This window comes from Pteropus vampyrus, unplaced genomic scaffold, assembly GCF_000151845.1.
Source record: "Pteropus vampyrus isolate Shadow unplaced genomic scaffold, Pvam_2.0 Scaffold649, whole genome shotgun sequence".
NCBI classification, from domain to species: Eukaryota; Metazoa; Chordata; class Mammalia; order Chiroptera; family Pteropodidae; genus Pteropus; species Pteropus vampyrus.
Window position 1 is genome coordinate 16,544 of NW_011889430.1, and position 16,476 is coordinate 33,019.

General features: G+C 45.2%; 1 protein-coding gene across 1 annotated transcript in view; it reads left to right on the forward strand.

Annotated features, from left to right (window-relative positions):
* Positions 1-16,476, forward strand: part of LOC105308974 (nucleoside diphosphate kinase 7-like) — a 52,386-nt gene that overhangs the window by 8,284 nt on the left and 27,626 nt on the right. The window contains exon 4 of the mRNA XM_023525924.1: positions 3,126-3,227. Within this exon, the coding sequence (XP_023381692.1) occupies positions 3,126-3,227 (102 nt within the window). The remainder of the gene's footprint in view (positions 1-3,125; positions 3,228-16,476) is intronic.

A 16,476-nucleotide genomic window follows, 5' to 3' on the forward strand; every position in this document is an offset into this window, starting at 1 on the left:
CTAAAGGTGATCTGATTCTTGCTTACGTTGCTGCTTCAGCATTTGCATCATGAAAAGGTGACGATTGCTGTCTCATAGGGTTATCACGACCCACTTACTTGCCACACACATACTGGGCGTCTGTCTACTGGGCGCCAAACCACATGTTAGATCCCGGGCATCAAGCGAACAGCGGCAGAAAAAGCTCACAACCCGTGTTGGTGGAGCTTCGTCCGGGCGAGCAGGGCCGTCGAGTCACGTGATCCCGTCAAACCGCCGAGGCACAGTGGGTGGCGGTCTGCAGAAGGGACAAACAGCCTCTTTCTTGTTTCGGCAGTTTTTTTACTCGACTGCAAACCCGGGTGACTTGAGAATTCTGTCGAGTCCAGTTTTTTAAGGGACACATTGTGCCTTTTGATGGAGTCCTTTTTCCAACAAGTTTTTGTCCATTTTGTGCCCACCCCCCTTTATGTCTGAATTTTTAATGGGATCTGTTATTAATCCTGAAAAAGAAAGAGACAAGTGAAGGAAAGACAGACATTTCACTCCTGTCTTTTTTGGGTAGTGTGCTCATGCCTCCTCCTGCCCTGCCGACAACTTGGCTCTTGACGTTTATGTGCAGGCGGTCCTTCAGTATCATGACAGAAAATCAGACTCGGCGTAATTAACCCGAAAAACCACTTACATTATGACCTCGGTGAGATAGCAGAGTGACTTCAGGGGGTGCGGTTAAGGACTCCGCCGGGTGGGGTCCTGTGTATCGTGTCATTTATGGCGTCCTCTCCCTCCTTGAACTTCTGACATTTCTCTTCGGTGCGATGACTGAGTTCGGATTAATATTGAAGTGTTGTTCTATAATAACCTTTATTTTACTAAATCGACATGGTCTGTTCTTCCCTCCAGTCATTGAGACGGCCTTCATGGCCCACGTGATCTGGCCTTGTCCCTGACCGTCTTCCCACAGTCTCGCTCGGCGCCCTCGCCCGGGCTCCTTCGGTGACTCCCGTACGTCCCACCTGCACTTAGCCTCCAAGTCTTTGCGTTTGTTCTCACTTCTGCCAGGAGGGGTCTCCCCCTTCCAGGGGGAGGGGGAACATCCACTGAGCACCCCAGACACTGGGGAGGCCCTTCTCTCTGGTCATGTTTCATTATACTGCTTCGCACATGGGGGAGGAACCGCAAAACTGTGTGTGTGCCTTCGTCACCCGCCCAGCTCACGCAGTCTGCTCATACAGACGTTATAAACCCTGCGATACGTTTATAACATTTTGCTTTAAATATCCTTCACAGCAACTAAAGAAGAAAAATGTGTTTTCTATTTACCTGCACGTTTCCCCCCATTTTGCACAGATCCGTATTTTGCGGTCTGGTATTTTCCTTCCGTCTGAAGAACTTTCTTTAACATTTATCATGGAGTTAGAGCTGCTGGTGGCGAGTTATCCCAATTTTGTTGATCTGAAAAAGCCTTTATTTTTCCTTCATTTTTGAAAAATAGCTTCTCACTTGGGTATAGAATTCTACTATTATGTGTCTTCTCTTTTTTTCCTCTTTCAAGGGTTTTTTGTTATTTTTAGGATTTTTCACTGGGTCATATATTTGGTTGTGTTTTTGGTCGTATTTTGGTTTTAGCCAATTTTATTATGATGTAAAGAATAGTACTGTACTTTACATTTATTCTCCTTGGATTTCGTTGGATTCGTAGGCCTATGGGTTTCATCAGATTAGAAAACTTCTTAAAAATTCTTGAAATATTTTTCTGTTCACCCTTCTTCTTCTGAGACTCTAGTGTCTAGTGACACGTGTGACAGCCAGCTCGAGATTGTCCTTTAGGTCTCTTTTGTTGTTGTTACTGTCATTTTTCTTCGTCGTCTTCATGCCTGCTTTCGAATAGTTTCTGTTTCACGTCTCAGATTCATGTGTCTTCTGCAGTATCTCGTCCTGTTCACCCCATCTGGTGTATTTTTCATTCAGATGTAGTTTTCATCTCTAGAAGTTTCACTTAGGTCTTTTTAAATACTTTTTATTTTCTCCGCATCTTGATGGCCATGTTTCCTTCTACGATTTGAGCATGTAGCACCTGTTTGTAATAGCTGTCTCAACATCCTTATGTAACCTACATCATTTCTATCATTTCTGGGTCTGTATCAGCCTATTAAGTTTTCCTCTGGCGATTGCTCATCTTTTCGAACTTCTCTGCATGCCTGGTAATTTTCGTTGGATACAGGATATTGGGAAATTTCGTGTTACATGGTATTGTCGCAGTCCTTCGTTCAGGCACTCGGTTAAGTTGGTTGGGATCAGTTTGGCCCTTTGAGACTTGCTTTTAAGCTATACCGGATGAGAACAGAGCACCCATATCTAAGGGCGGTTTGGGGCACCCACTATGATGCATCGCCCTCTGAGGACTCCGATGATGCCCCGTGTCTCATCTGCGGTCTGTCCATCCCGGCGGGGAGAAGCACGAACCTTCTCAGCCTTGTGCTGCTGCTTCACCTACTGCTTCTGGTAGTTCTTTCCTCAGCCTTGGGTGCTTTCTTCTACCCGAGCACAGGCTCTTAGCCGAAGACGGCAGTGCGCGTCTCTGCGGACTCCTGTAGCTCACCTCCCCCGGCTCCCCGCCCCGCCAGTATGCCGTCCCGCACGTTCCAGCCGCACTGGCCTGTGCTGCCTGCCCTTCAGTGTCTGGAAACTTGTTTCGTGTAGGCTGCCCAATTTCTAGGCGTCTGAGATGAGAGGAACCTGGGTCCTGTTCTTTCTAATATCTGGAAGTCATTATAGGGTTTAAAAGGGTCTTTGAGAGAAACACTCTGGAGTTTATATTTTAGAAATGTTCATTTGACAGTACTGCGCTCAAGTGGAGAGAGCCCTTTGAAAGGGAGCTGTACGAGAAGATGATTTCAGGTAACGAAGTGTCAAGTGGTAAAGCACTATGTTAAAATGGCGGTGGTGCTAGGAAGGAGAAGAGGGAACACACATTTCTGTAGGAAAAATGGCCGACATTTGGGAACTGTTTGGCGTGTGGGGTACAGGTGGGGAAGAAGGCAGAGGTAACTAACATTTTGAGGAATAGTGGTGCAATTAAAAAAAGGAGGGGTAAAGATGAAATTATGTTAATTTTTAATATTCTTTCATGTTGCACGTTATAGGAGATGGTGACAGAAATGTATTCTGGCCCTTGTGTGGCATTGGAGATTCAACAAAATAACCCTGCGAAGACATTTCGAGAATTCTGTGGGCCCGCGGACCCTGTGAGTTATTTATTGTTTAAAATGTTAGCCGTTTGTTTTGTTAACTAAGTATTTTAACTGGCTTGATGGTTTTTATTGCTCCTTAAAAGAAACAATACAAATATGAATAGAATAGACAAAAAATTTTATTCAAAGTAACATTTTACATAATTTATTTTTATATAACACTTTTAAGAAAAAGTGAATTTTTTCACAATACAGAATGGGCAGAAATATTTACTGTGGCATTCCTGTTTTTGTTTCTTCTTGCTACGTTGTCTAGGTAAGTAAGTTTTTAAAGCTGTGATAGAAATTCTCTAAGGTATTCATTATCCTTTGACATGTGTGAAGAACACTGATATGTGTGTGTATATGTTTTCTTTCGAGAAGGTTTTGCCATTTTTATGAGACAATTCGCGTTGGTGAGTGACTGAAATAACGTGGCTCTCTGTCTGGCCAGACCGTGTCACTCGGCCAGGCTGCACAGTCACCCGGGCCTCTTCGGACAAGCAGCCAAAGAGCAGGGAAAGTCCATTCTCTTCTTTTTAACATATGACACAGTTAAAGATTAGCTGGTTATCATTTGTACTTGAGGAAGACAGAAAAGAGGAAGAAGAAAAAACGGAACAATTCCCAGAAAAGATGCCTATTTCATATAACATATGCTTATTTAGCCTTATTAATTAGGGAAATGCATATTAAAACAATGATATAATTTTCTGAAATCGGAGAGATGGGCAGAACTTAAAAAGACAGACACACCCGGCGTTGGCAGCCACACGGCAGAGAAGGCCCTGTCGGCTGCAGTCCCGTGCGCGAGATGTGGTCACTCTCAGACAGTTGAGCCTTGTCCTTCACAGTAGTCACGTTCCGTGAAGTCACCACGAACAGTGGACTACAGAAGACTGAGATGTTGCTCGAAGGGGCCACACAGGGTCAGGGTTCCCGGAGCCTCCGGCCAGAGCCTGTTTTTCAGATGCGCAGCACGTAACCTTGTTTTACGTGTGTCGCTGTTTGCAGACGCCGTGTTTAACACGGGCCGTTGATTCGGTGACGTTGACCCCACAGCCAGCAGCACTGTCACTCGTGCTTGGATGGTGCATGTGCCGTACACGCATCTCGTCCCCGAGGCACAGCGCCGGCTCCACGCGCCGAGGAGCACGAGACAGCCCTCGGGCGCGATGCACGGGGACACGTTACACAGTGAAGCGACACCAGACGCACACAGGTGTGGGGAACGTGGCCCTAGGAGCCGGCAGAGCGCACATGGCTCATCGTATCAGGGCCAAAACGTCAGCCTCAGCCGGGATTCTCGTGACAGCGGCTCACGTTGCTGCTGCCCCGTGCCTGCCCACGCGTGAGCGAAAACGCAGCCAGTGTCGATCCGGGGCTGGCACGCAACTTCTAGTGAGTAAACGACTTTGCAAAAATGGAACCCGTGAACCATGAGGATCGACTGTATTTTCTACATTTTTTTAAAATAATGAGCTGGGATAACGTTTCTAAAAGAAAAATAAATATAAAAAATAATAAGCATGCCTGCCTAATAAAATATTCTGGCTAAAGAAAATAATTTTTCTTGAAGAGTAGATAGCTGTAAAGGGTTTAATACAAATAGCTTGAAAAAGTACAAAATACATACTAGAAAATTCTACATTTCAGAATAACTATTTGTCTTGGATTTCTTTTGATTTGGTATTAAATAATGCTCAGCCCCAAAGCATGTCAAAGGTAATAACTCCATTTCCGATTGTGAGAAGATGAAACAATGTGACCTAGTGAGAGAGTAATGGAGAAGCAGTTGACGTTACACGATTGGATAAAACAATGTTTTATAATATTTTTCCATGACAATTAAAACAAAGCTTTATTCAAATATAATAATACTGGTTCAACAGCAATATTTTCCTGAAAAGGCAGGAGATGTAATTCAAATTTTCGTGTAAGATCTTTTGAACTTTACATATCCTTTTCTGGTAATGTGTAGGTTTTTCAAATAACTTAAAGTGAAAATATTACCACCCCCCCAACACTTTTTTTGGTTAAGTATCAGAACCGGGATTCAGACCTTTTTATTGTTGCTCCCGAGTTCATGTCTTTAACCGTTGCGTTATACTGTCTTGTTACGTGTCTGTGAGACCCTGTCGAAATATTACCAGGGCATAAAATAGGTACAAATCAAAAGACTTTTGAGAAGTAGATACAGAAGTACTTTTTTCTTCATCAGGTTTTAAAACTAGGCATTGTGTAATCTTTTTCTGAGTGATTTAGCTCTATCGACTCAAAAGCCACAAAATAAACGATAGTGTTTCCCTCATATTACATAAGTCATAATTACTTACATTATGGATCGATGGTCAAAACCCAAGAAAACATTTAAAAATTGGATTAAAGACAAAAGGAACTTTACACCCTCTCACTTGAACTCCTAAATATGACGTAAAACAAAATGTTTTCCCCATAAAACTGCTCAAACACCATTTTTATACAAATACGAATAGTGTTTATGCTTAAGTCTTTTCCAAAAGTTGTTTTTTATATATCCAGATTTTTAAAAACATTTGTGCATCATGTAACCCATCACATATAGTAATTGCATCCTCCCATATGGTCTTTCAGTACATTATACTATGAGAAACAGTGGTGTTTAAAGACAAAAAAGGAAAACCTGAGATATAGTCTTTGATCTCAAAGAACTTACGATCTAGACAAGAAACAGTAAAAAGGCCGGAGTGGGAGTCCAAGATAGAGGGGTTCAGAGGGGAGCCCTGGTGAGGCAGGGGGACTCGCAGGAACACGGGGAGAACGGCTGTCTGTGCAGCTTCGCTGGTGACAGTGCGTGACTCTGGAGGGCTGTCGCGGTGCCCTGTGGTCATGGACTCTCTTCTCTTCCATCCTCCTCTTTTTCTCCCATTTTATTTGTGCTTATGACGTAACCGAGAAAGTCTGTCATTGTTTTGACATACAGTTCTGGTTTTGGCAATTGTATTTAGAATGTGCTCTTGTATTCTGACAGTGTGTGTGTGTGTGTGTGTGTGTGTGTGTGTGTGTGTGTGTGTGTGTGATATTAACTCATATTTTTAGAGGGGTTAATATTTAAAATATATAAAGGACTCATATAACTCAATAGCCAAAAAAAAAAAAAATTGACTTAAAAATGGGCAGAGGATCTGAATAGACATTTTTCCAAAGAAGACGTACAGGTGGCCAACAGGTACATGAAAAAATGCTCAACATCACTAGTCGTCAGGGAAACAGGGAAACGCAAATCAAAACCATAATGAGATGTCATCTCACACCTGTTAGAATGACTTCTCAAAAAGACAAGAAATGACACGCTTTGGCGAGGATGTGGAGAAAAGGGAGCCCTCGTGCACCGTTAGCGGGGGTGTAAATTGGCGTAGCCACTTATTATTCAGTCATAAAAAAGAATGAGATCTTGCCTTTTTTGTGACAACATGAATGGACCTTGAGGGAATCATACTAAGTGAATTAAGTCAAACAGAAAGACAAACGTTATATTATCTCACATGTGAAATCTAAAAAAAAAAAACAACAACTTCATAGATCCAGGGAACAGACTAGTGGTTGGTTGCCGGAGGCAGGGGTTAGCGAGTCGGTGGGCGGGTGAAGGCCGTCAGATGCGAACTGTTAGTTATAAAATAGGACCTGGAGGTAGAACGTACAGCATGGTGACTGCAATTAATAATACCGTCGAACCTCTGAAAGTTGCTAAGAGAGTACTTAAAAGTTCTCATCACAAGAAAAATATTCTAACTCTGTGGCAGGGGATGTTGACTTCCAGTGGTGATCATTTTGCAATATAGACATATGCTGAATCATGTTGTACACCTGAAACTAATATAATGTTATATGTCAATTACATATTAATAAAAAAGGGAGAGACATCTGATTTTAGACAAATATGAAATTATCACTGTGAAGGGCTGTTCTTTCACACACATACACACAAATTATAGCTGGTTTAAACAATAATTTGGGTCTTTGACAATTTTATCAGGCTATACAATTAAAAAGCCAGTACTTATTAACTCTCCAAAGGAAGAAAAATAATATGTCTCTCGAGGATCTAAAACTACCTCTGAAGATATCTGAGCAACAGAGTTAGAACAATTTTCTTCAGAGGCATACCAACATGCCAGTCCCCAGGGGACAGAGCTGCTCATGTAGAATTATTTTGTCACGTTGGTGTCGACTGTCACCCACTTAGGAACCAAACACTAGGACGCTCTCTGGGTTGGGCCTTCATTTCCAGAATGAAGATATACATTGTGGACATAGTTGTATAATTATATATGGTTTATGTATTTTTTCTAGTATCGTGGAGAATACAGAGAAGTCTCCTTTCCAGAGGTTCACTGTGGTTAGACTGAGGTATAGAAATAAATTTCATTTTAAGAGATTTTTTTACCCTTTTACCTCCATTATTGTTGGATTGGGATTAACTTCGTTATATTCAACTGAAATTATTGAACACTCTGTGGATATCGAGCATGGGATGGTGGACGAGACGTTAGCTCTGTCCACGTGGGATCGGAAGTCCGACGGTCATCGAACAAGCAATCGTGTGAGTGTGTACAGGTTACAGCTGTGGTCAGTGCTCAAGGTGTGACCTCCCTGCAAGGGCTTTGCGAGGCGGAGGGATTCCTGAGGGACCGTCATGGACTCTCAGATCTGCAGGGTAGAGACCAGCCCTGTGTGGCGGCCCCAGACCAGGAGAGAACCCAGCACGGTCTTGGGATCCAGAGGAGTCCAGGTTGGCTCTCGCTTCAGGCAACGTGACTGAAGAGATAGTCAGGTTCCGAAGGCCACGTGGCCGGCGTGCGCTATGCAAAGGCAGCGGGCAGTTCCGTGGGAAAGTGTCATGGGGCATCGATCGGCTTAGATCTGTGTTTAGAAGGTCACCGTGACCACTGTGTGCAAAATTGGTTGGAACAGCAAAGTAATTCCGACCAGCAACGACAAAAGCCTGAGCCGATGACCATTATTGGGTGGTGGCAGCGGAAGGTTTGAGGATGCATTTTGGAAGGAGAGCTTGCGGAACTTGGCGGTTTGGGTGTGGCTCTGAGCAGCCAGGTAGTCTACTACAGGTGAGCACATTTGTGACGAAAGGGACTATTATAGTTTGGAAGAAATACAGAAAGAGTTAAAACCCCAAAGCCGTGTTCACTGTGCTCATCGTCGCACTGTCTTCCTGAGCTATTGATTTAAATTGCGGGTTTCTGTAAACAGCTCAGAAGCAGGAGCTAGAAGCGGAAAAAAACGTTCAGTCTTAAAAGGGCCCATCAGCTTTCAGTAAACGCGGAACCCTCGTCTCCGATGGGCAAGTTCTCGAGTGTGTCTGCTTTGTTTGTTCTCCGTGGAAGCAGTCTGGCAGTAGTGGGCTCTGCGCAGCCCCTTCGATGTTAATTTTAATTTCGAAGAGTTTTTTAAACTGGAGTTTTGTACAAACAAAAATGCTATGTGTCATCCCGCCGTAACCAGCAGATGTTGCTTTCCTGTGAGTTCTGCTTTGGGGATTAGGACGTGGGTGGAATTAGTTGATTAGGATCCTAAAACAGATGGTCTATGAAAAAACACTCTTCCAAATCTCATAGGATTGAAATCCAACTAATAATATTTTTTCCTAAACCTGTAACCTTATGGATATGTTCTTACTGCTTTGTCATCTCCTATAAATGTGATCCAGGCCGTTCAAGGTTACAGCTGGAGACTGTTTGGGGTTGCTCCCAGGTTTGACCTTTAAGCCTTCCTATTAATTACCATAATTTACCGCTAGAGATTGTGACAGTTACTGAGATGTCACATTTACTCTCGCACAGAATGCAAATGAAACGCTGATTGGATCATTAATGGCAGAGGCACTCCAGCTCCAAAGCTGCAGAAAGGACTGGAATAGAAAGGTGCCCCCTTTCTCTTCGGTGAGAAGATTCCACTGTTGCTTTAGTTGAAACGACCACACGCACAGACTGCCACCGACGAGTTCACCGCTCACAACCATTTTTCCTTCGTTTTCCGTTTCCGCTGTCAACCTCGCTGCGTCAGGCTTCGGAAGGTTCCTTACGCGGTGCAGAGGTGACACGCAGTCACCTCGGCTGAAAGCATCTCTTTTCTTCTCTGATTTATTCACTCACTCGACCAGTCAATCCAGCCAGCCAAACATTTACAAACCTTCCAGGTGCCTAGTACTCTTAGGCATTGGCAATGAAAAGATGAAGGACCCATCTTCCCTGAGCCAGGGGAAGTTCCGTGTGAGGGGAGGAAGTCACTGTGCAGTCACTACAATGTGGCCTTGTGACTTTGGATGCGGACTCCTAGGGGCTGAGGGTAGTGGCATTGAGCAGTGGGGGCAGAGGGAGCTGCAGGCGCCAAAGCCGCGGGGTGCCCCGTGTACGGGACGGTGGCTGGAGCGTGGCTGGAGCAGAGCGACCAAGGGCAGAGCAGCAGGAGGCGAGGTCAAGTTGGTGGGGCGGCGGGAGGCCGCGTGAGCTCTGTATGAGCTGCAGTGACTCTGGCTTTCCCCCGAGTGACGTGGAGGACTTTGGAGAGATGGACATAGGACCGACATGCAGAAAAAAGAAAATTGAGACTTGCGTAGCTTCCTATCTCATACGGCAACCTTTTAAGTGGCCTCCTTACCCTCAGGACCGCCGCCCGCCACTTCCTGCACCTGAGTAGTTTTTTAATGGGAGCCTGGCGGGCCATGCCGCCGCTGAAGGCCGGTCTTGCTGGCAGCGTGTGCTGCGGGGTCGGAGGCCCCCGTGACCTCGCCCTTCCTCCCCGCGTGGCAGCGCTTCCTGCGTCTGTCGTATGGTGTGGGTGTCAGCAGTCTCCAGGTGAGGCCCGCAGGGGTCTTGCCATCGAAGAGGTAGTTACAGTTTTCAGGAGGAAGGGGCAGGGCACGCCGACGGGGCCACGTGGGGAAGCACCAGGGACGGGCCGGGGGCAGGGGGACAGGCCTGGCGGGTTCTAACATCATTGGGTTCTGGGGTGTGGAGGAGCTGTCCTGCATTGTCTGGTACCCGGCCCTGGGGTGACCGGCCTGGAGTAGGAATGCCGATAGGGAAGGTGCGGGGGTCTGGGCTCTGCATTGTTTGGACGCCCCAGTCCGGAGTGTCGGAAGGAAAACGACAGGCTTAAGACAGTCTCTGGCTCGCCGGCTGCGCCCCGAGCGGTTCTAAATGACGTGCGGCTCCTGCCCACGGCGCACCAGAGTCCCTCACCTCCTCCTGAGGAGGGCGGTTTGCCTCTGGCCTTAGTGGTTTTCTTGGCGAAGCCTTCCCTGACCTTTCCAGCAGACTCGGAACTCCTGCCACGTCCCTTCCGAGTTCCTTATCACATTATCTTGTCGTCGCTGGTTACACGTACTGCTTAGCCTCCTCCCCCAGACTGCGAGGCCCCTGAGGACCTGATGGTCATATCCTCTCGGGCTTTCTAGAGTCCGTAGCCCGGCGCAGAGCGTGGCACGTGGCTGACATTTCGGACGTCGTTGTCGACAAACGGAAGATGACTGAGTGAATGAGTGACTGAGTGAATGAATGAACGCGTGAGCTCCGCCTCGGTCATAACTGCGAGAAACTCGTGCTCACTGAGGCTTCTTCCATTCCGCCAGAGCTACGCAGACGCCTCCACGCGCTCGGTTTTGTCACCTCCATGAATGCTCATGCGACTCAGTGATTTGTGCCATTTCTGCCAACTGTTAAATTCTGACTTTTTGCTGAACTTGTGGTGAATTATACCTTTTCCTTTTACCTTTGCATACTTTGGAGGTATAACTTACAGTTTTAAAATTTGCAGCTCTGGGGGGAGTGTGGTCCTTGATTTTTATGTGTGTGCACAGTGTGATCCAAGAAGTCTGTCGAGGTGGCCAAGACCTCGGGTCCTGTTACCTGAGTTCAGATCTCACCTACACCACTGGTGGCTTTGCTCTCTGTCCAGGTCGATAAGCTCTCGAAATCTTAATTTCTTCATCTGGGAAATTGGGATAATAATGATATCTACCTCATGGGATTATTATAAAGAATAAATGAGATTATTCCTGTTAACTCTCGAGCACGTAGCAACCACTTAATAGCTATTAGCTATTAACTAGCATTATTATGGTCGTTGGTATAATAGAGATTATTACGATTGTCACAACTTAGTAGCATTCTGCACCCATGCGATCTGATACTGGCCAAGGTTTAAAGGGTGCCGCGGCTCCGTTTTTGAGAAATTAAGAGCTGAAATAATACATATTTAGCTTTAAGTATTTAGCTTTAGACATTTTTAAGTATTATTATATGTCATATTTTATATAATCAAAACAAAGTCAATGAATTACATCTTTTTTTGTTTTATTATTACCTAGATAGGCTAGGCTGTCTGTTAAACTAATTTTTTTCAGAGAGGTTAAATAAAAGGGCGAGGGGAGAATAGAAAGAAAATGTTTGTGCCAAGTTTGTTAAAACGGAGTAGGTTAGATACGTTTGATTTTTTAAACAGCACTTTTGAGATGGAAGCCACATATCAGTACGATCCACCCACCTGTCAATGTAAAATTCATGTTTTATTTTAGATATCCACACGTGTGCAACCATTGCCACAGTATTTTAGATCATCACCTCAGAAATATGCGCCCCCAGATTAAAACGGGCCCCACTGTCCTCCTACCCCTCAGCTGTAGGCATCCACCGATCCCTGTGTCTGTAGATGTCCCCACCGTGTCATTCTGGACACCAGCCTCAAAACATTGGCCGTAAGCCGTTCCGGTTCACTTAAACAACCGTCCGTCAAAGTGTCACCGATGGAGTCTGAACTTTCTGGGAGATACTCGGATCTTTGGGGGTTGGCGCTGTCCCTGACCCCCCTCCTCGGATCCGGATTTTGTTTTCCCTGCAAGGATTTTGGCTTCGCTCGTCCTCCAGCCTGAGCGTCCTCCGTCGTGGCCAAGCACCGCGTCTCCCTCGCGACTGCCGCCCCAGCTGCTCTTCCCTCGCCCTTCATTCCGCGAGGGCCTGGACGTCTGATACCTGCCTTCTTTCCTCCGCAGTGGAGCTTTTCTCGTCTCTCTCCCCCTCCCCTTCCCCGCCCGCCCCGTGTAACTTTGGCGTTTGGCTGTCTCCGCTCCCGCGTTCCCTTCGTCGGCGCCCTCCGCCTCTCCACGGCCCAGCACATTTATCTGCGTGACCCTCACAAAACGTTTTTCCTTTCAGTGCCTGGTTTCCCTCTCGCGCATTCCCCTTTTTATTTAAAAAATACGCATATTCCTCCGTAGGGATTCTTTTCTCTCTCTTTGGCTGCATTAACTGTTTTCTGCCAAACGAGACTGTTTCCTTTCATATTTCTTAGGTTTACACTTCACCTTTTTGTCCCTTTTCTCTTTCTTCTTATTCGCAGAGATGATCGTTTGCTCTGCCTTAAAACAAAGTCACATTCCAATCAGACCCGTCTCCATCACGGTCAGGAGGAGGGTCTGGAATTTCCGCCCTGGCGAGATGGGCGCAGCCGCCCTCCGGAGCCGCTAGCCTTTTAAAATCCCAAGAGGCCGCAGCAGCATGTGCCAGGCCCTGATGTCCCGCACGCGCGTGTGCTGCTTGTCAGTTTCAAATGTCCGCCCCTAGTAGTTTTGCTTAAAGACAGTGGGCTTTGTGTCGAAATGGAAGGAAGATATGTTTAAACCTTCTCGAGACCCTGGGAAATTACCGTGCGTGGACATGAGAGAGCCTGCCACCTTCCCAGTGCCAGGTTCGAGCCCCGGATCGGTTACAGCTGACATGAATAGTACCTGCCGAGCCACCGAGTTCTCGGGACGTTGACAATAAGACGTTTTATTTATATCTCAGTGAGACAGTCCTAGCCCTTGCAAAGCCAAAGAAAGGGACTTTGGGGGCCCTCACATGTGACCCGCAGACAAGCGCCACCCTCTCACCTTTGCACGTTGATTTTTGATGGATGACGTGAGATAACGAACCTGGCCATCGCTCCTCTGCAGAAAGTACAGGCGTGGTCTTCCTGAAAGCACTTAATTAAAACATTAACTCATAATTTAGGAATTGTAATAAATTTGGGCAGTCTGTTAATTAGTCGCATTTTAAAAACTAGCTTTTTAATCATGTTTGAAAAGCAGAATCAAATATATAAATGATTATATTTTGAAAGTGGCTGAATTACGTGAACCCGTGTCTTGCAGCAATTATTTAAATATAGGACCTCTTTTGATATAGCTTATTAGATAAAGCAAACGGCCATATCTTTTATGAGATTAAGTAGTTTTATCAAAGTAAATAAACCTTTCACAATGTGAGGTATTTAGCACATGAACTGGCAATTTTGTAATTCTTGAACATTGTTTAAGAATGCCTGCCATAGAAAGGGCCTGTAGTTACATGTTATTATAATAGTTAAAATACCTATTGATGTGATATATATAATTGTATAAGTTAACCATATACATTTTTTAAATGCTTACAACACTGCCATTAGTATGTTCATTTATTTTAAATTCAGTTTTCCAGTAAAAATTTAAGGCAGTTTATGAAAACATGCAGTGTAATGATCCAATGAGTGCGGGAATTGGGGTTGGGGCGGGGGGGTCACTGTCTCGGGACGTGAGTTCGAGGTCCTTGCCGAAGACTGGGGTTGCGGGTGGCTGGCACTCATTCCAATTACTATTGAATGCCAGGTTTGAAATGACTTTTTCTGTGAGTTCCCAAAATACTCAACTGAACAGACTTAGTCGAAGTTCAGAGTTGTCATTTGCTTTTAAGAAATCGCTTCATTTCAATAATGTGTGAGAAAACGAGCGTCTGTAACACGCTCCGGACGTGGTTTTGGGGAGGGCGAGCGTAGCTCGGGCCGTCTGGGAGAGGACAGCTGAGGGAGAGGGACCTTTTTTCAGCAACGTACGTGTCGTTTCAAGACGAAAGTCATAGTTTGCAATTCTGTTAGGGAGAGAAAATGAGTCTCGGGGGAGGATAAGTTACCTTTAGAATGTAACTCCTGAAGAATAGTTTTTCTTTTTTAAACAAGCTGTTACAAAGACTAAAGACGAGAAAACACTATCTGTTTACAATAAAGACTTGGGGAAGGAAAATGTGATATTTCTGAAGGCAGCAGCTTTAATCTGTGTATCTAGGCAGTGGGGGACTCCGACTTACAGAATGTTCTCATGAAGAGAATAATTCAGTATGTCCTGTGCACAAATGAATGCTTTTAAATGTTTATGTAACCATGACAATATGCTTGTCATTGCAACTCTTGTGCTCAGAGTTGATTTTTTCCTCTATAAATGAGGTACTTGCCTCAAGATCATATAAGAATGGGAGTTATTGCATTACAGAGGAATTGGGTATATATTTTAAAAATAGATAATAGAGAAGTTCAACAAATAGAATGCAAGATCATTTACTATCATGTGACCACTAATGTTTAGAGTGAATTGGTCTTTTCCACGTTACTGATACTCACCAGATTTGATAGTTCGTCAAGGAGTTTAGGCGTGTCTTAAAATCCCTGCTGGAAAAGTCGGTTATAAGCTTGCCACTCTGGTGGGTTGCTCGCATCTCGTTTGAGTTTCTCCACGTGGTGTTTTATGTCCGATGAAACAGTAATGTTGTCCTCAGTCAAGGTCACGGAGCAAGTCACTTTCAGAGCTCTGAGATTAGTGCTTAGAGTCCTTGATTCCATTCTCAGACAGGTGTGCCCCCGTTTGGGAAAATCTGATATGTAAAACCACTGACTTACAAAATAGATAAATTAAGTGATGATTGCTTGCATTTCAAAAGAATTTGCTTCGGGATTCCTTAAAATAGGCACATCTGAAGAGTGTAATATAGCCAAAGGGATCTGGACTGTCTCTACCCTATCATTAACTAGGTTAATGAAGTGTATAAATTTGGGCATGTTAGTAATTTCATTCATTTATTCACTCTTGGCACAAAATCATTATTACTGTTACTCAGTGAGTCTTTCATGAACATCCTCTGTAGGATATACGAAGGTCATAATCCTTGTCCTTATGGAATTTGCGGTTATAGGAGTGAGACAGAAATGTAAACAAACGGAATACGATTCTGATGGTAGAGGCGAGCTAGCCGGTTAGGAGCCCGCTCTGGTCTAAACAAGGTGAAGGGACGAGCTGTGGCAATCGGGGAGACTTGGGAAGTAAGGAAAGGGCACTGAGAGAGAGTGGTTGGGGGGTGACCCCCAGACTTCGGGCCTAGCCACCTTGGTCGAGCGGCAGTGGCGTTCACACAGAGACGGTGTTGGGGAGGAGGCGTTGTCGTGGGGGAAGTAATGAGGTCGGTTTGGGACGAGTTGGGTCTGAGAGCCCCGTGGGGTGACCCGGTGGTTCGGCAGTTGTGTATTCTAGTTTAGGACTCAGGAAAGAAACGGGGCTGCACTTAGGGATTGAGGAGTCATCTGAGGTGACATCACAGTGGACAAAGTGGCCCTGGGGGAGCACAGAGGGACCCTGGGCAGGAGAAAGGCCACAAATGGAGAGAACCTGTGACCGGTCAGGTTATTGGTGTCCTTTGTCAAGGCAGTTTTGGGACCGTTGTGGGGCACAAGTTTAAAGAGTAAATGGACAGGGAGATTATTAAGACTTCGAAGAAGATGGGGACGAGCTAGGGCAATAGTTACAGTTTTTTTATTTTTTAGTGATAGGCAGACAGAAGCGTTTTTATAGGATGCAGGTAAGAAGCTCTTAGAGAAAGGTTGAAAATCCAGGAGGAGGGGGACTGTAGTGGAGCAAACGTCCTGACCTAGAGGGGCTGGGAGATGGGAGGGTAGCTCTCCGGAGCAGAAGAGGCACCTCTTCCTCAGACTGAATGGGAGAGAGGAGGGGAGGGCGCAGACGCGCATCACTGTGGGCGTAGGGATTTTAAGGCGATGACTTTTTTAAAATAAAATATTATTAAAGGACATTGAAAAGGACCTAAATAAGTAAAAAGATTTATTTATAGATAAGAGACTCAAGGTCAGAAAAAATGTCAGTTCTCCCCAAATCGTTCTATGGTCCTATTGAAATAAGGAGATGACTCTCATTTTTTTTTTTTTTTTTTTCCTGTGAAGCAGGAAATAAAAGAAAAGATGTAGAGGGTAATGGTGAACCTTAGCCATGCCAGCTAAGGAGGAGAAGTGGGCAATGGGCATGATGGATGGTTGAGAGGATGGATGGGCAGACGGACAGGTAGATAGGTCAATCAATAGATTGACCGGATTGTGGCCTAGGCTGGAAGCGTGGGAAGTGTCGTTAGCGTGACTG